This window comes from Nelumbo nucifera, chromosome 6, assembly GCF_055504915.1.
Source record: "Nelumbo nucifera cultivar China Antique chromosome 6, China Antique-T2T, whole genome shotgun sequence".
NCBI lineage: Eukaryota > Viridiplantae > Streptophyta > Magnoliopsida > Proteales > Nelumbonaceae > Nelumbo > Nelumbo nucifera.
Window position 1 is genome coordinate 23,774,416 of NC_142654.1, and position 20,068 is coordinate 23,794,483.

Here is a 20,068-nt window from a genome sequence, read left to right on the forward strand (position 1 = left end):
TATTTTGTTATTTAAATACTTAAATAATATGTAAAATTTTTAAATAATAATTATTTATTGAATTTATTTATCCATAAAATCATAATTTATACTATTATGACATAAATTCATATTAATTTTGTAACATATTAAATTATTATTAATTTCAATATTATGTTATAATTATTTTTCTACTTTGAAAACTTTTTTTTAATTTATTACGTAATTCTGTTATTTTAACCATTTAAAATCTAGTTATGATAAATATTTAAATAATCTGTAAAATATTTATTTTTTGTTATTTGATTTTTATTTAATTAAAGCTATTACATATTATTAAATATTTGAAAAACATTTAAATTGATAATTTGGTAAAACATAATTTAAATTGTTAGTACATAATTTCGTGATATATTTTTTTAAAAATATAAAATTACTTTTTGTGTTTTAATAAATATTTTAAAGTTATTATATAATTTTGCTAGAATATTTAAATAATTATTAAATTTTTAAATCCAAACTTTATTTAGATAGATATAGATAAAAAGTAGGGGAGAGGATAAATAGGAATTAGAGATAATTTTGGAGATAAATAGGAAATAGAGATAATTTTAGAGATAAATAGGAATTAGAGATAATTTTGGAAAAAGTGAGGGAGGTTGTTTAGGAGAAGAGATTATTTAGGTTCTGGAAAAGTGCATCTCATTGGTTGTTTAATCTAATCAAGATAAGCAATGATTACTGTTTTATATTTTTAAAACAAAAGAAAAATAAGAAAAAATACAAAAATAGAGAAAATAGATAAATAGTTTCTCTCAAAGGAGAGATATGTTAACATAGACGAACCAATTATACATATAGATTATCCAAGAAATGGGTTGTTCAGGGGATGGAGTTGTGTATAATTTCGTTTGGTTAGTTTATGGTGGCTAGGCTTCATCTAGAGTAGGGGTGAGCATTATCAGGCTAAAACGAATAAAACATTTTAAATATTGATTTTTAAAATACATAATACATTATAATGAAATTTCAACTGAAATAATAAAAAACTGAATCTAAATTTTCAATTCCAATATGATTTATATTTAAAATTTTAGTATTTTCGAATCGGTTTTTATCTGAATAAATCAAATGCTCACCCCTAATCTAGAGGGTGGATTTAGTCGAGTCCAGTATTTAGTATTTTGTTTTCATATGTTCTCATATACGGGTAGTGCAGACAATTGGTATGGGCGGATTAAAGTTTTTGATTGTTAACGTTTGTTGATTTTGATAAGCCAAACTTGGTCTTAGGGGTAAACAATTAGGCAATATGTACTTCTGTCATATTTTTATATATTGTGACTTTGTGAGATGTTATAGTTAAATTGGGTTTATTAGTGTCAATCTATTACTTCTATTTTCCGACAATCACATTATTTATTTACTTTAATAACATTCTATGGATTTTTTTTTTTTTAATTTTTATATAACCTTTTTGTGTACATGTGAGTGGTCAGCAATGGCACCCCTCACTAGTTTGTATTTCTACTCCTTCGAAACTGAGTATAAGACAAAACTGATTTTTTTTCACCTTGCGTGGAAGGTACAAAATTGAGAGAAGAGAGAGAGAGAGGTTTTTTTTTTTGTCCCACATCGGATAGGAGGAGAAAGGCGATAACCAGAGCTGAACTATAAAAGAGCTTAAAAGTAATAATTTTAAAGATAGCTTAATTTTTTAAAAATAAAATCAATAAAAGATTAAACATTGGGCCACATGAATAAAGGAGGAATATGTAGGACCAAACCTCTTTTGTCCAAGTGGCTAGAGTAGTTCAGAAATCACAAGTCGAGAACACAGAACAGACACCCACTTTGTAGATGGTCATCAGAGTGCCATCCCATATCGGTTAGGAGAGGAGTATACCAATACCGTGTGCTCGTCGTTCAAAGCGGCAAAGGCATATTTTTTGAGGCTTTTCTCATTTTTTGAGAAGGCCCCGATAATCAGACTGACAAAGCATTTATTCCTTTGATATTCTCTGGTTCTTTGTTATCTCCAAATGTTGAAAACCTCAGGTTTCAGAGATGTTCAATAAGCCTACCTTGCTACTTGAGTCTAGAGTTTTCGGATCGGATGCAGCCTGATCCTATTACTGAAGGACTCGGATTAGATTCCGCTGCAAATTTTTTAAAATTTTGAAAATTAATTTATTTTTTAATTTTTATATATAATAAATTAATATAAAAATAATACACTAAATTTATTATATACATGAATTCACATATAATATGATATACAAAACATATTTTTATAATTATATAAAACTTGTATATATTAAAATTAATAAATGTTATATTATAATTGAATCAGATTCAACTATTAATTGGATATAGATCATAACATCCGAATCCAATCTGATTATAATCAAATTGGATGTGGGCTCGGGTCTCTAGTTGGTCCTCTCGCAAACTTATCAAGTCCATAATCATTTAAGTGTTTTGATTCCCGTCTTGGCTTTGACCGACGGAGTTAACAAAGCGACATGTAGTCTGGCAACAGAATGAGTCTTGGTATCGGTAAACTGGTGATTGGGTGAGCTTTTTAACCTTGTAGAAGCTTGGACCGCTTGAGGTTGCTCTCAATTTTAGGAATCAACCATCATCATGAAGGGAGATTAAAAGCTGGTCATCGATTGTCTAAGGAAGCAAGTGTTGTTGCCGTGGAGATTAAAGACTGTGATTGATGAATGTTTTATGCATTGATGAGCTCTTGGGTCGTGGTACCTGCTATCTGCATGTACTTCAGGAGGTTAATCAAGCTGTTGATTGATTAATGCATAGCGCCATTTCTAGGTCTGGGCCTTTTACATGGGAGTTGCCTTAGAGATCTAAGGTCATATTTGGGAATGCTTATTCGGGCAATTAAGCACTTATTGGTATTTGAGAAATAAGCTTGAAATAAGTGCTTATTTTAAAAATAAGGGCTTATTTTTTAAGCCCAAATTTTTAGTTTTTTTTTATAAGTGTTCATATAATAAGCACTTATTCAATTTTTTCGTCTAAAATGATCCCTAGTTGAATTTTATAAAAGTATTTTTACAAAAGCATTTATATGGAAGTACTATTATGAAAGTACTTTATAAAAGTATTTTTATGAAAGTACTTTTATAAAAAGTACTTTTACGAAAGCACTTTTATAAAAGTATCCTTACAAAAGCACTTTTACGAAAGTACCCTTACAAAAACACTTTTATGAAAGTACTTTTATAAAAGTGCTTTCACAAAAGTGCTTCCATAAAAGTACTTTTATAAAAGTGCTTCCATAAAAATACTTTTATAAAAGTGTTATAAAAGTAATTCAATAAAAGTGCAAAGGATATATTTTGAAAATTTGAAAGAGAATGAAGAACAAAATAGTCGCAAATGCTTATTTAAGTGCTTATTCGATAAAAAGACTACCAAACACCCAATTCATTGAAAAAATTGGGTGCCAAATGCAAATAAGTATTTATTCAAATAAGCACTTGTTTTTAAGCACTTATTTTTAACTTAAACACTCCCAAATATGACCTAAATATAATTTGCTTCTTTAATTCTTGGGAACATATTACTCACTGCCTTGCGTAGCACTTAAAAAAGAAAAAAAAAAAAAACGATTCAGTGAGCTTTTCCATTTTATGTTATGCTTTGGATCTGGCATAGTTGTCCCTGAAAAATATTAGTAGAAATCCACCAAACAACAAAGACTTACCCAAAGCCTGACTATTCCTATAGAAACCTATTCATAAGCTCTGTTTTCCACTTAAAAACTTTTGACTTTGGGTAGTATTATTAAAACTTAAGAGATCCATAAATTGCATCAAAAAGAGAAACTCAAGGAAAGATCAAAGAAAAAAATTGTAAAGAATAATATCAGCATCAGTACCACGGAGAAAAACTCTAGTGCACTATTTGAGCCATGTATTCATCCAATTAGCTGAAAGTAGGAGAAGATTCGTATTGGAAGGGTAGAGAAAGCCAATACCATTTTGAGAGAAATTACTCCTCATTTCTAACCCCTCAAAATTAGATGAAGAAAGCAAAAAAAACATGGTACCTTTGTTTCTATTAGCCTTTTTAATTACTTTCCTCATTTTTAATATGTTCATTTCATGTTATTTTTTAAAAGATAATTTGTATGTGGTTTCAAACATTTTTTTTTAATCTTGAATTGGCATTGTGAATTTTTTGTTATTAAGATATAGAGTAGTTTGGAGGTGAAGGCATTCTCAGAGAGAGGTTTTAAATTTCGGGTGCTTCCAAGTTACCTTAAATATGCATATCGGAAAGCAATTTTTTAAACTATCATTGACCTAGATGGTCGGACAATTCGGCCTGGAAACTGTTCAAGCAACCGATTCCGTTTCACCCCTAACTCATTTTTGGGTTAAAAATCATTGACTTTGTCAGAAAACCGTTGACCCGGGCGATCGAACCGTCGATTCGTGTGACACAGACAAGTTCATAGTATAAAGATGCAAGAGAGAAACACACGAATTCAGCTCAGATCTGAGTTCGTGTCTGAGATCTATGGAAGAAGAAGAAGAAGAAGAAGAGAATCTTGGATTCGAGATCTGAGAACTCAGATCTGTGTCTGTTGCTACCGCTTCACCGTCGCCATCGCCATTATTATCACCGGTGACGTCGAACCATCCTCCCCCTCTTCATTCTTCTTCCCTCCTTCCTTTCCTTTCTTTTCTTTTCTTTTTTTTTCCTTTTTCCCCCTCTTCTTTCTTTCTTTTCTTCTTCTTTTTTTTCTTTCTCAACTGACATCTCTTCTCCACTCCAGTTCTCCTTAGTCCTTTCTCAAATCTCATATAAAATATTTGCCCTAACCCTAATATACAAACCATCCGAACCATTCAACCTAGACGGTCGAATCGCTGACCCGGAAACCGGTACCTAGAATGGTTCCGTTTCCGAGTCGGTTTTTAAAACCTTGTCGAAAAGAGAGTGATCACTAGGTTGGGCAGCTGGACTTAGGACCATGTTTAAGGTGATGTTTGGAACCGATGTCGTTTCTCCGGTGCATTACATTGGTATGTCGTTTTCTCCAAAAACGTTTTTTTTTTTTACCATTGCTGCCACATAGGCATTTTTCAATGCCACATGAGCATGCTGTTGTTAGCAACAATATAAAACGGGAAAACATCTAAAAGGACGTTGTCTCAGACCATCACACCTTTCTCGATTTTCAAGACATGTTCTGAGAAATGTGTTTTTTTTGTTTTTTGAGAAAATTCCCAACTAAATAGTGAATGTTTCTTCAAAAAACAAATTTCAGACATAACGCTGATGTGACATCGTTTTTTTGGAAAAACAGTTCCAAACAAAGCCGGAGTCTTAAACCTAGGCTTAGGCACGTTTCAGCCTTCACCCTGGGCTTGAAACATATGCATTTGGGCTGGCCGTAGACCCAAAACTTAGGCCCAAGCTTGAATATGTTGGTTGGGTTAGTTTGGTAACTCCTAGCAGAAAAACATCCCATCTTTGTATTTGAAGGCTTGCCATTAACTTGCCACTTATTCCATATTCAGAAGATCAGACCCAGTCTCAAATCTACAAGTTCACATCTCCACCCCACAAAGGGCTGCCCCACAACGTCCCACAGCACATTTCCGCCATGTATTGAAAATATCTCCCGATGATAATATCAGAACTGATGATTTCATGATCTGGAGATGTTCAGTGGAACATGGTGGGGCGGAGATGTGTACTCCAAATATAAATTGTATAGCACAAGCCTGAAATCTGGAGTAAGGTTCGATCTATACATAAGTCTGAAAAATAGTTATATAGCAATTACATATCATGTCCAAAAGTTAGTTGTCAAAAAACATTTTGAAGTTGGAAATTTATCTACATTTTATCTGGGTTCTCTCTCGTGGTCCTATAACCATTAGACTATATGACAATTGGCAAGTTAGAAGACTTTAGACCACAAGTTAGCAGATACGTGAGTATTGACTTGTTGGTTTTTGTCCCACATCGGCCAAGTGAGAAAAAAGCAAGGAAGACAAAGGCATGTAAATAGGGATAAAGAAGAGAGCAAAAACATACTTACCTGGACGGGGTCAATGGGCGATCAACAAGGCTCATGGCCTAGGTTGGCGACCTCCATTGCACAAGGGAGGGGTGCCCGCCTAACATCTCCCCAAGTGGGAGAGTGTACGTCATAATTTGTGGTAGAGGGGGTACGCGTTCGCGCGGCCCCTGCCCAAAATCTTTATCTTCAAATTTTACTGAACAATTAGAGTGCGACGTTCTTTTCATCTTTGAATTTTATCTAATTTTTCTATTTACAGATGTGAATGGTATGGTCTGCACGATAAGAAGTACCCAGAAGCCATGGATGAGAGAAGTTCTTGCATATTCGTTGTTCAAATTCGTCATGTCCAACGAGATTTCAAGACCGGACCGGACCGGATGGTAAATTCGCCATTTTTTAAAAACCGTTGATTTTGGTCAGCAAACCACTGAACTGGCCAATTAACCGTTTAAATCATTAGAACGATTTTAAACATTTTCCAATTTTTTAATTTTGTCAGAATGGACCGGCTGTTCGAATTGAACGGTCAGACCGTTCGAAGCGATAACCAGACCCTTGACCGGCTTGATCACCAGTTCGTTTTTAAAAACTATGGTCTGAAATCCGGGAGAGATCTTGTTTGAAGGTTTAGAGCTTCTGAATCTTGTTTGGAGCATTTTGGGGAATGTGCAAGCTATGCCGATGCGCTTGAGTGTGTTTGTTGACTTCGAACGATCAACTTTGATTTCGAGGCTCCGGTGGTCGTTTTCACCATCGTGACTCTATATTGCTAATGTAATTTAGCTCACGGTTGATTACAAGAGGGTAAAAAAGAGAGATCTCCTAAATATTCTCCTCGAAAGATCCCTAAATTTTAATGTTATTTTTTTTTATATTGGGAAATTGTCTAAAAATTTACCGTGACTTTTCATCATTTCTCTTAAATTTATCATAACTTTTTCAAATGTCTAAAATTCACCATGTTAGTAAGTTTTTATTTTCCAAAATTCACCTTCCATTAAAGCACCGTTAATATTCATTAACAGAACTTGTCCATGTCAGCATAAATACAACTCACATGACTAAATTGCCCTTGATTGGCAAACTATAGAAAAAAAAGGTTCATTTAGGCACACTCTCTCTCTCTCTCCAAATCTACAAGGTAGACGTCGCATCACCATCTCTCGCTCAGATCTATAATAGATGGGCGTCGCACCGCCCTCTTTTTGCTCAGGTCTCCGAGATGCCACACCACCCTCCCTTGCTCAGATCTATAGTAGGTGAGCGTCGCACCGCCCTCTCTTCACTTAGATCTACAGTAGGTGGGCGTTGCACTGCCCTCTCTTCATTCAAATCTATAGTAGGTGGGCACCACTACGTGGGCACCACACCACCACCACCGTCTCTCAAATCTACTATTTGAATGCCACCTCCGCACCACCACTCATATTTTTGGTTTTGAAGATGTAGAGGAACGAATACAATGATAAAGAAATTTCAGAGATTTCTAGTGTTTTGAAATATTTGTAATGTATTGTAATTTTTTGCAACTTGAATCTAGAATTTAAATCTCCATCAAGGGCTTCATAAATGTGTACAAAAATATTTTCATAAATTTTTATCTGTTTGTCTTAAATATTTTTTGAAAATTTATTACAATATTCCTTGGGTGCCATGTTAATTTTGTTTGATTCTGCCGAAATTTTTTATCATTTTATTAGTTTGTCTGCAATTTTTTTTCTAAAATTTATATATATATTGAAAAAAACGAGCATTTCTTTTCTTTTTTTGAAATTTCTGCTTTTTAGTTGATATATATATTAAATTTTATCACTTTATGTATTTTTTTTAAAAAAATCACTTTCTTGTTTTCTACAATTTATTACTTTTTTATATAGTTTTTATCATTTTATGTATATTTGCAATTTCTGTTTTTATCTGATCTTTATATTTTTTGAGTTTTTATGTCTTTCAATTTTCAATTTTCTTTTTTTTTGCATATTTAGTGTTTTGTTATAATTTACAATGTTTTTTATAATTTCTATTTTTTTATTTTTCTATTTTCTACAATCTATAAATTTTCTTGTATTTTTTGTTATTTATTTGCAGTTTCTATGTTTTTCCATAATTTTTGGTGTTTGTTCTACAATTTTTATTTTCTGATTTTGTTTTTCAATTTCTATAATTTAAAAATATATTTTTTCCTCTATTTTCATGTCTTTTTAGTTAAAATATTAAAATATATATGTATATTTTTTATTTTTTATAAAGGGTAAAATGGTAATATATTAACAACCGTTAGTCTGTTTAACGTCAAGTTAGTGATATGATGAGTTTTAGACATTTTGAAAAATTATGATGAATTTAAGAGAAATGCTGAAAAGTCATGGTGAGTTTTAGAATTTAGACAATTTCCCTTTCATATTTTGTACAGAAGAAACCATAGAAAGTATAAACATCAGCTCATCAGTTTCCATTACATAGAAGTGAGTACCAAAATGAAGGACCCGGTTGGACTTGGATTGGGATGCAAAGCAGGTTCAAACGGATCTGCACAGTTTTTTGGGTACGACAACTGGTCCAGTTTTTAAAACAACATTGTTTGAAACTCTCGACTTGCCACCAGATATTCTTGGTAAAAACCGGCATACGTTCGATATAAGAGGGAAGCAAAAAAATGAGAGCCTCAGCAACTAATGCTGCATAACCACAACTTGAATTCTTGAAAAAAAGATTGTATAACACTACATCTAACTACTCTCTCTCTCTCTCTCTCTCTCTCTCCACTAAACAGAAGCTGAATAATAAATTTCCGTGGCTCAAGTTCCTCCAAGGCAACAGCAAAATAACATGACATTTTATATATTTATCTGCATTAATCAACCATAGTAACAAGACATTTATAGATATCTGGATTAATCAATCACTTCTTCATCTGAATCATCATCAGCAAAGACTGCTACATTCCCAAGCAACGTGTTCAAAATCATTTGCTCCCAACCCCTCATACCTCTCTGCATCAATCTTGCTCTGACTGTTCTCAGGTGAGCAGGAGTACTGGGTTCACATTCAGAGGATCTTGCTGGAGACATGCAATATTTTGCCTCAGGGTAATACTTCAAGATGCATTTTCCAGAGAGGTCAAGGATATCAACATCAAATGCAGGAGACAGTGGGCGGCCAACAACTTGAACATGGGCGACACTGTAGTCCATCAACAGTCCAAACAAAAAAGGTTAACAAGAATGGCCCATTATCTTCCCATAGCCAAGTACTTTAATCAATTCAGAAAATTGGGGTCCGAACCTCTTAACTGTCCTTGACATATTCATATGGTCATTTGATATATAAACAGTCATGCCATGTACAATTTGACCGCAATAAAAATGTCACTATTTTTTTTTGTTTTGGTATTGAAGTTAAAACTGTCATTTGACATGCCCAAAACCCTGATCTTCCAATTGATCATATATTCCAACCAAACCACATACTTCCACTATGAAAGTAAGATATACATCAAATTTTAAGGTAACAATTAAGTTTGATGAAATATCATGCCCTTTCTAACAACAAAAAGGATCTAGAGCCTTGTATTTCTAATTAGGAATCTAAGCTTTCCATTCAAAGTGGAAAAATCTAAGTTACTGCAAGAAAACTGATAGTCCTTTTTTTGCATGACATTAAAAGAATACTAATCTAACCTAGCATTAGAATTTTGAAACATAGCCTTTGCTAGCATGAAATGATTATGTGTATTTTGACCCCCCCCCCCCCAAAAGTAATTTAAATCCAACCATAACCTCTCTTAATATGGCATAGGTCATTATCGATAACAAATGAAAGACAAGGATAGAGTCCAAGGGCTTACCATATGTAGAATAATCCATCCATTTCTTGTCTTTGAACCCTGCCCATTAGCTCAATCTGCAGAATTCCTCCAATACAGAGGACAGGCTCTGGTAGCTTGAACTTTTGCAAGCGGTTTTCCTGTTTAACGGACAAGTTCCCTATGCAATTAAACTTGATATAGATGAAGTGATGAACCTAGACTAAGAAGTTGAATCTCACGATTTGTTCAATAAGAATGTCCTCATTGGAACAATATTCTAAAATATAAAACCAAATGAAGCACCAATTATTGCCATGTAGTGGGTGCAAATTACTTGGATTTATTGGACCATCCAATTCAGCTTCAACAAACCTCAAAGAAAGAAGTACAAAAAAGAAGGAAAATGAAGTGTATTAATTCAGGTCTCTTTGGCAATACTTCCACATAAAAGGGTGCAAATAGGATACCTGATTTGAAGAATTTCCACTGGTCTGGGCCACTTCAAAATTTAAGAAATGCTCAACCAGACCACACCCAGTTGCACCCCTACTTTCACATGCAGAAACCTTTTCCCCTTCTTTAAAGGAAACCTTAGTAGTTCTTTTGCTTTCAATTCAAGATTGCTGACTAAGAAATTAAGTTACAACTTTACCTGAGCCATTGGAAATTCTGGTGAAACATATGTCCATACAAATTGGTCACCAGAAGGTTTCTGATCTTCCCGAAGTCTATCCATGTGAACATTCTCTGCTTCTGGTGGGTTGAGATGACCCATTCGAAATCGCACAGCTGTAGCTGAATATATAGGAAAGCCAAACTGAAAAAACGCTGAACAAAGAAAAACAATTCAGTTTTACCACCAGTAACTTAAATAGAAGCTAGAACAAGATGACAAATGTACAAAGGATATTAAAAAAACCTTGGAATGGCTGTACACTGACTTCCGTAATAACACATAGCTTGGAAATCAATTTATAAGTTAACGTCTCAGACACCGCTGGATTACTTTCTCCTTTACTTGACCAATATGATGCCCTCTGGTCCACCCTGTCATTTGGTTCCAAAGTGTTCTGAATGCTTTCTTCTGGATAATTATCAGTACTGGATGCACTAATAGCTTCTGAAATGCAATCCCTTCTAATGAAAGACATGAGACCTCGAGCTAGAAGGCCATAAACTCTATGGTCTCTCTCCAGATTTTCCCACTCCTTAGAATTGTTAGATCCAATTTCTATATGATCCATGATGCCATTTCCTTCAACAACACGTATAATTCGTGATACTGCTGGAAATAGTCTTGCACACAGCTTCTTACAGAAACCATATTCAATCACTGGAACAAATTTCAGAGATAATATCAAAATCATTTAGTCTGTTAGACTTAAATTCATGGGTTTGCTACTTGGATTGTTCAGAAAATAACTCTAAATTACCCAGGAATATTAGATATGCCAATACAATTTGGAGCTCAAAAGAACCCCACAAGTTTGTCTCTTCACCCTTCATTTATATAAGAAATTTCAGCCCAGAACTCCTAGTCATTAAGCCCTGTCATGTGGAAATTTTTAAATTAAAAAAAAATTGCAACCTTGAATTGACAGCATTGCTTGGAAGCACACCAATTATGGAGTATAAGGATGATGTAGACAATGGGCTTAGTCACATAGATGTGATCAAGAGGATCCCCCATTGGGTGGACAGTTTGGAACTTTGCATAGGACAGAATATCCATCCACTTGCCAGAAATAGGCTAAGTCATGTAGGGAAACTTCCTATTTGATCTGATTAGGAAGCCTATGCATATATAAGGCCTCCACAAAATGTTGATCCTAGCTCCAGGGTATTGGGATGAGTAAAATAAATTACACAAAGTTCACAATCCAATGTATGAATGTACATTTATATGTGTCTATCTAGCTGAGTATACCCACCTGCTTATGCCACATGGACGAACCTATGGTCAGTCAGAATTATCCATTGAATAAGGGATGAGAGCGCATAGATTCAGTCCCTCAACCCATATTGGCCCAATACCCCACCTTCTATTGAAGCCTTCCCCCAAGTTAAAAGAACCACACATAGTTTCAACATTTTAATCTATACTACTTTTTTTTTAATTAATCTATACTACTTTAAAAAGCACGAATAGCCTCAAGAATATTTCTGGAATTTTTGTGGACAAAATTTACCCCTCTATATTTAAATTTATTGATAAAAATGAGGGCAAATAGGGAAATCGATTATTGGTATTAAATGAGTTGAAAAGAGGTAATTTTAAGATATTCAAACATTCAATTCCCTCTCATTAAATCCAACATTTAAGTTATTAACTTGCATTCATGTTCACTGAATCATATATTTAAGTCATTTTTGTTTCTTCTCATCATTAAGTTCAATTAATTAAATCGAAACTTAATAAACTATTAATTCCAATAACATAAAAGCTTATACTTTTAAAATCTACCTAGAAAAAATAGTGTTTTCATCTAGGTAGTGGTAAGAAATTAAACATTTTGGGTCAAATGAGTTAATCCATGTTGTCACGATTAAATAATAAAATTCAAAAATAGAAAAATAAAAAAAATAGAAAATAAAAAAATTGGGAACATTTTTAACATACATATTAAACAATAATAAGTATGATAAATAAGAAATGTTTTTATTAATGATGGAAATGGAATGCAAAATTTAAAACCAATTAGAAATAAAAACATTTTTCCTATTCTCTCTCATTAAATCCTATATTTAAGATATATTATTCTCATCATTAAATTCTTGTAATTAAATCCACAATATTAACTTTAATAGTATAAAAATAAATATTTTGAAAAATAATTTGAAAACAAAAACATTTTCTTTCCTTCCGGTGGTGGGCAAGCAATTCGACCATTTGGGGTCAAATGAATTAATAAATAATGTCATAATTAAATCATAAAAAATTAAAATAAATAAGTATGAAATGTGAGAAATATTTTTATTAATGGTGAAAATGGAATGCCAAATTTAAAATCTACCTAGAAATAAATGATGTCATAGACAAATGACATCATTTATATAATGGCTTGGATCAAATGATATCATAGGCAAACAAAAATCAAGTGTAATAAGTAAAAATTATTTATATAATGTAAATGAAATATATAGTTTAAAGGGAAAATTATAGTCAAAGCCGGTTGTACATTTAAAATTAGGTTGTAGGATGGCCCAGAAACCAACAAAATTCTGACAACCAGCTCTACACGTTTCAAATTATAAAAACCCCTGCTATGTCATCGGAGGCTTATGTTTCTATTGCCAACATGGGACTCTTAATCCATGTTGGACATAACAAAAAGCTTATTAAAACCCCCTCTGTCTCTAGATCTCCCTCCCTTCTCTCTCGCTCTCACAGTCATGTCTCGATCTGTCGTTCCCTCTGTCTCTCCCACTCTCTCAGCTTTGGTTTGTAGCCAAATCAAAACCTCTCTCTCTCCTTCTTCTTCTTTCTCAATCTCTATCGTCCTCCTTCAATCTTTCTCCCGCTCCCTCTCTCGTTCTTTTATTTTATTTTTCTTACAAACTTATATAATATTAATTAGACCGTATAAAAGAACTGAAGGGACCAACCACTTGTATAATCAAGTTGGTGTAAATTTCACAACCAAGAGTTTCTTGTGAATTTTTATCAAATTGGTGTAATGATTTTTGAACCATATCAAGTTGGTCTCATGTTCTTTTATACGGTCTGATTAATACCATATAAGTGTGTAAGAAAATTAAAAAAAAAAAAAGAAGAATGAGAAAGGGAACGAGAGAGAAATTAAGGGAGGAGAGATCGACCGAGAAAGAGAATGAGAGAGATTGAGGGAGAACGATAGGTAGAAAGAGAAAGAGAGAATAAGAGAAACCCAAAAACCATTTTTATTTATTTTCAAATCACATAGTCATTGAGCAGAGAGAGACGACATTGAGAGAGAGAGAGAGAGAGTAAAAACTTTTTCTTATTTTCCAATTACCCAACATTAAAGGGCAATTTCGGTATAACCTTTTTGTTATGTCCAACTTGAATTAAGAGTCCCATGTTGGCAATAGCCACATAAGCCTCTAATGACATGGTGGGGGTTTTTATAATTTGAAAATGTAAAGCCGGTTGTTGGAGTTTTTTTGGTTTCTAGACCAACCTGTAGCCTAATTTTAAATGTACAGCTGACTCTGACTATAATTTTCCCTAATTTAAAACTAATCCAAAAGCAAAGCTATTTTCTTCTCTAGATGATGGGCCAATGATCCAACTTTTCAAAGAAGTGCAATATATTATACAACTCTGTGTTTAATTTTACTAGTGAAATGTAATCTAGATGCAAGTCTATACCTGAGTCGCTTAAAAAAATGGGATTCAATTAGGACTATAACTCCTGTTAGAAGAGACAGGTATGGGCGCTATGAGGAAAACGTGGTCTGCTAAAGCCATAGAGTTGGAAATAATATGATTGAATTAGGACTGTACCTCCTTTTAGAAGAGATAGTTAGGGGTGCTATGAGTAAAACGTGGTTTACTAAAGCTATGGGCTTGGAAAGATTGTGATTTTGAGAAGGTGAAGAATGATATCAAGCTTATGCATGGGGACCCGACAGATTTACATTGATGTTTTCTCAGAGGGAGAGGGAGTGAAGGGAGTGCTTTAAAGACAGACTCAACAGAAAATTTTTGATAAGTTCCAAAATCATGGTCTTGATAAGTTCCAAAATCATGGTCGATTTGAAAAACACACACAGATAACTCTAATGAGATATTCAATGATCATTTACAAGGATTAGCAGTATAATGAAAATTGTACTTTAGACGTGTACATTAATCATCAATTAGCTGAAACGAGGCATCTTCTTACATTTACCCAATGAGAGTGGCTAAGAAAGGGGGCAAGTTTAAAGCATTTCAGCTTACCAAATTGACGCCAGGACCGTGAAACAGCGCTAACACGGACAAGATCAGCTGGATCTTCCAAAAACTTGAGAATCGTACTTGAGACATCCCGTCCAAGCCACGAAATGAAATCGTAACAATTCTCCATTCGAAGGAAGCTAATGAAAATTAACTGAAAAAAAAAAGTGGCATTGGTGAGCAGGAGCAGGTCAGAAACCAAAGAAAATAGAACTAACAAACAAAAATCCAACAATATTAGAGGATGAACCCACGTAAAGAGAAGAACGTCTTGTTAACCTGGTAAAACTCATATATTTTTGTATATTGCGTCAAAAACCAACATGATCAACAATTCATTTCAAACAGATATACAAACACATAGAAACCCCAATTTGAAAACCCCAAAATTCTGGAACAATAAGTCCGCTTTCTTATAATCAGATTCCATAATTTGACTTCACTTTCAGATATTTATAACAACATGTCATTGGAAAACGGATAAGGAGATAAGAATCCAAATTTAATTGTTTTTAAAAGGATCAATTTTTCTTAATTAGATTCATTCGGTCAATTAAAGAATTGTGTTGATGTAGCAATTGGATTGAACTAGATAGAAAAAGGGAAAAAAACCATTAAACTACATATAAAAAAAGAAGAAAATGTATGTGACAGATAAATGACATAACAAGAAAAGCATTATTTAACGGCGAAGAAACGAACATACCCTCGTCCGAGAATCATGAGTAGATCTGAAGCACTGAAATGAAGCAACCGTCGAATGAAAAGCCCTAAGAGAGAGAGAGAGACAGAAATAAATACCCAGGGAGGGGATACAAGAAAGAGAAGACGATGTGGATTATCGAGAATCGTTGTAGCAGCGTTTCTCCCGCTAGCGAGTACCGACACAGTTTACGCCTGACGGGGGAGAGAGGACGTGACGTGATGAAAGTTGAAACTGAAACTTGAAAACGACGAGAAAAACCGAAGAAAACGAATTTTTGTTATTTTATTATTATTCAGCATTCTGCAGTGTCACAATGATAATTACAATAAGCACTCAGCTGGGCAGGGAGTCGGAATTCGGAAACTCGGGATCTTCGTTGCTGGGCCCCATCTAACAATTTGGTGTGGGTTCTTCTTGAGCCAATTTGGGCCGTTGATCATAAGCTGTGTGGGCTGGGCCTTCCGCACTCCAACTCATTGATGAGAAATGAATGGTTCAGTTCCTATACTGTCTTTTTTAACCCCGCTTGGAATTCTTTATTTTTAAGTACTTTTTTGGGAAAAAGATTGAATAAGTGCTTTTTCCAGAAAATTAGTCCATTTTAAAGCACTTGCCATTTCCTACCCACTTTCTATTCGCTCTAAATTGGAGTCACACATTTCTATTCTAGATTGAGAGATGTGTGACTGCAATTCAGAGAGTGAGTAGGAAAAGTAAGCAGAAAATGTGGGCTCGTTTTGAAGAAGTTAAAAGTTTGGACATATTTTTAACTTTTTAAGCACTTTTTTTTGATAAATACTTGTGTTTTATGAACCACCTTGGCTTGCCACTTGATTTTCAAAATACTCGTTAGTTGTAAGTCAAATAATGGGATACATTAAATTACCAAAATATCCACATGAACTTTCCTTGTTTTATTTTCATCGCTCTTTATCTTAAACCCTAATTGACCCAAAAGTACTTCATATTTTTCTAAATAAAATTAGCTAAAATAACAATAATCATTTCATATACAAGTTTAATTAAATTATTGTTTTCATTTCACTTACATAAATGTCTCTCTTCATCTTAAAATATAAATAAAACTTCCCACTCCTTTCTTTCTTTAATAGATTTAGAAAAAACAAACAAAACCTTAAATTTAATTATAAACCTCTACAATTTCATTTGAGGATTTCAATATTTTTATTTAGAAAACTAATCAAATCATACTATCACATAAATAAGGAAAAGGACAATTTGAGGATTTTAAAAATTTAAATAGCTAAATAAATATCTTTTTCAAAATTAATTGACGAAGCCCTAACACAGGGGTATTTGTCACAAAGTAAAAAATTCAAGGGGCACATAAAAGTTTAAGGGGTAATTATTACCCCCAAATAGAAATATAGGAATAATTGTCACCTACCCATATCATATCAAAGGGGGAGTCTATGTAATTAAACCTAATAAATTTACCCGATCTGATCAAGTTTTCTCCTTAGATCTTCGGAGTGGGACCTGTTGAATGATTGGTCCTGATCTTCTTTTAAATTTATTAATAAATGGTTTAGTGCACGTGAGAAAAATTATCCATCCATGAAAATTTTGCAAATATTATTCATACATGTTGTTTAAGAGTCAAACCCTTCTAAAATAGGGTGGATTTGGTGAATCATGTAGGTCCTATGTATCAAGGCAAGCTGATAGATTGTATCTATATGAGTACACAAAACCCTTAAAATTAAAATTAAAAGATAGAGTTGTCGGTTGGTCGAGTCTGGTCGGGGAGAGGGTGGATCAGTCCCGAACCGATAATTAATTGGACTTATTAAATATATCTAGAATCAATCGATCATTTATTAATCAGGATTATTTGGTCACCCCGATTAGATCCAGGTACACTTCACATTTATAATAACCTATGATAATAACAATTTTGGAATTTTATTTTTGAAAAAGTAATTTTAATAAAAAATGTCAGTAAATAGTAAAGTATTTATACGTTATTTTTTTAACCCAATTTGTCTGCTATATGTTTTTAAAACAAGTGCTTTTAATTAAAATTATTTTATACACCGTCTTCAAAATTTACCCTTTTAAACATAAAATATAACAAAAATTATAAAAAAAATAAAAAATAATCAATTTTAGGTCTTAATTGATTTGGAATGGGAAAAATCTATGATGTAGAAATGATATGGTATAAGAAGAGTTTTGATTGATCAAAACCTACTCATGAATTTTGATAAATAACACTTGATTGTCTACCAGTTTATAATTCTAATTGACTGATCAAAAGTTTTTCAGATATTATATATTTTTTATATCATAGTTGTACTTTTGGTCACAAACAACTCAAATATTAATTGGGACGTAACCAAAATCGACTGCGCTCTCTCTCTCGGCAGAAGTAACAAATCAAAAGTGAGCACTAACATAAAAGTACTTATTAAAGTTCAACTCAAACATTAATCGGGACACAATCTACATAACCAAAACCGACTTACGGACAGGTCTCTCTCTCTCTATTGGCAGAAGTGACAAAACAAAAGTGAGCACTAACATAAAATTACTTATTAAAGTTAAAATGGAGATATACGAAAATTTACCAAAAAATTGGGTTTAGAATAAGTGAAATTTATTCTAACATAAAAGTACTTAAAAAAGTCTCTCTCTCTCTCGAGTTTCATCAACAGTGAAATAATAGTGATTAGGGTGCATGTCAATTGGATTGCATTTGATTCAATCCGATCCAATCATTTAATCTGTTTAAATTTGTTTTAATATAGATTAATTCTAATCCAAATCAAGGTCCATTGATACAATGATACCTACATTCTTATCTTCTATAATAGACAAGATATTGGCTCAATTCAATCCAATCCAATATAAATTTATTGTGGATGGACGAGATCCAATAAATACTTTGGACCATTAAATCTGGAATGGTCCAATTCAATATGGCTTGTTGGTCTGTCTAATCTGTCTAAATTGATTTTGGTTTAGACGAGATCCAATCCAAAATCGATCAATTAACACCCCTACTTTTGATAAAAAATTTGCTCTCGCATTTGCTGTGAGCCTTCAACCATGATGACAATGATTCCTTCATGATGGAAAGGAATTCAAAACATCACATGAATTGCTTTACAATTTCCATCACTAGCGTGTTGTAATGAATTCCTAAGAAAGTGTTAACCAAGGTCCCAAGTAATGGCATTAGATATGGTATTGGTAAGTTTGGATACTGATACGAGTATGGATAAATTTTGGAAACATGTGAATACAATATATGCTTGAATATATTACAGAAAATTGTTATAAATCTCACAAATGTATTATTAATACAAAATTTAAGGTTGAGTTAATCACAAATAAAATATAAATATATATGAAACGCATTTCTTAATGATACATATGAAGAAATACTATTTTATATTATATTTAAATACTATAATGTAAGAATATAATATATATTATATATCACTAAAATAAGAGAAGATGCTATGCATGTTTACAAGACTAATCATTTGCATAGATATCAAAGCAATTATCTATTTTTATAATATAAAAATGAGTTTCCGTGGCAAGGTACATGTCACTATCACCGCTACACCTCTTGTTTTTATTTTATTTTTGACTTTTTTTTAATTTTATAAACATGAGAAGTATTGGGCCCACATTTCTAAACTTTTAAATTTTATCGAATCATTTTGTATCTATATATGCATTCATGCATGATATATGTTTGCAAGTTGGTATAACACCAACCTAATTCCTTTCGTCTTTCATTGCCCTTCAATATGATTACTTAAAAAATGCTCTCTAATAAATTTTTTAAGGGGATTTTGAGAGAGGAGAAAGTTAGTCAATGAGATTTTGATTTTTATTGATTAAAAATTATATTTTATTTTTTTAAATTTATGTGGGGATCAGGAAAAATTTATTTTCTTAGGTATCACTCATTTGAGTAAGTGAAAAGTGATACCCATCTCCTAGGTGGGTAAATAACTTTCTCACCTTGGGGAAAAGTTGCCAACACTTGAAAGGGGCAAAAATGCCATTTGCAATAATGGATTTTTATGGATAAAATGTTTATTGCCTTATTTACATGAGAAATAAAATAACATGGATAAATGCAATTACCTAGTTAAATCTTTTTTATAAAACAATTACCTTGGTAAATGCATTTACTCAGATAAATAATTTACCGAAATAATCCAAAATGTAAGTCCAAATAATCCAAATGGTATTCATCCCTTACTTTATGATGCGGATTGATGCCATGTTTCTTATCTGGTTGCATTGTAGAAGTGCCCCCCCGCCCCCGGCCCCAATCCCCCAATCGGCATTGCCTTAATTGAGATTTGGTCTGATTTGTTCTGTTGTAGAATGATTATTTGGATTTTCAGTATCTCAAAGAAATTAAGATTTATTATTTCATGGTTTCCAATAATTTTACAATTGCGTTGTGTGTCAGTTGGTACATTAGCCGGTTCATTTCAGTATAGATAGGATTTTGAATCTCGCTACCACCAAATGTGGGGAGGGGAGCTGAGTGTGGTGTTGAATAATAATAATAATAATTTTGGAATTAAGCTA

General features: G+C 32.9%; 1 protein-coding gene and 1 non-coding gene across 3 annotated transcripts; one reads left to right on the top strand and one right to left on the bottom strand.

The window, feature by feature from the left end:
- Positions 1-6,056: 6,056 nt before the first annotated feature.
- On the top strand, positions 6,057-6,216 carry LOC148790669 (U1 spliceosomal RNA). Its single transcript, XR_016077999.1, has one exon. It is a non-coding gene; the product is annotated as a U1 spliceosomal RNA (small nuclear RNA).
- A 2,490-nt stretch (positions 6,217-8,706) lies between these two features.
- Positions 8,707-15,848, bottom strand: LOC104612710 (F-box protein At4g00755). 2 transcript variants are annotated; one of them, XM_088890753.1, is made up of 6 exons: positions 15,485-15,848; positions 14,782-14,932; positions 10,777-11,112; positions 10,510-10,685; positions 9,897-10,015; positions 8,707-9,232 (listed from the first exon to the last, which is right to left on the bottom strand). In XM_088890753.1, the coding sequence occupies exons 2-6, from the start codon at positions 14,906-14,908 to the stop codon at positions 8,944-8,946; spliced, it is 1,047 nt and encodes a 348-aa protein (XP_088746879.1). In that variant the 5' UTR covers positions 14,909-14,932; positions 15,485-15,848; the 3' UTR covers positions 8,707-8,943. The 2 variants fall into 2 exon arrangements, with proteins under 2 accessions (XP_088746879.1, XP_010278553.1); XM_010280251.3 differs by having other exon boundaries at positions 10,777-11,190; positions 15,485-15,835.
- Positions 15,849-20,068: the final 4,220 nt, after the last annotated feature.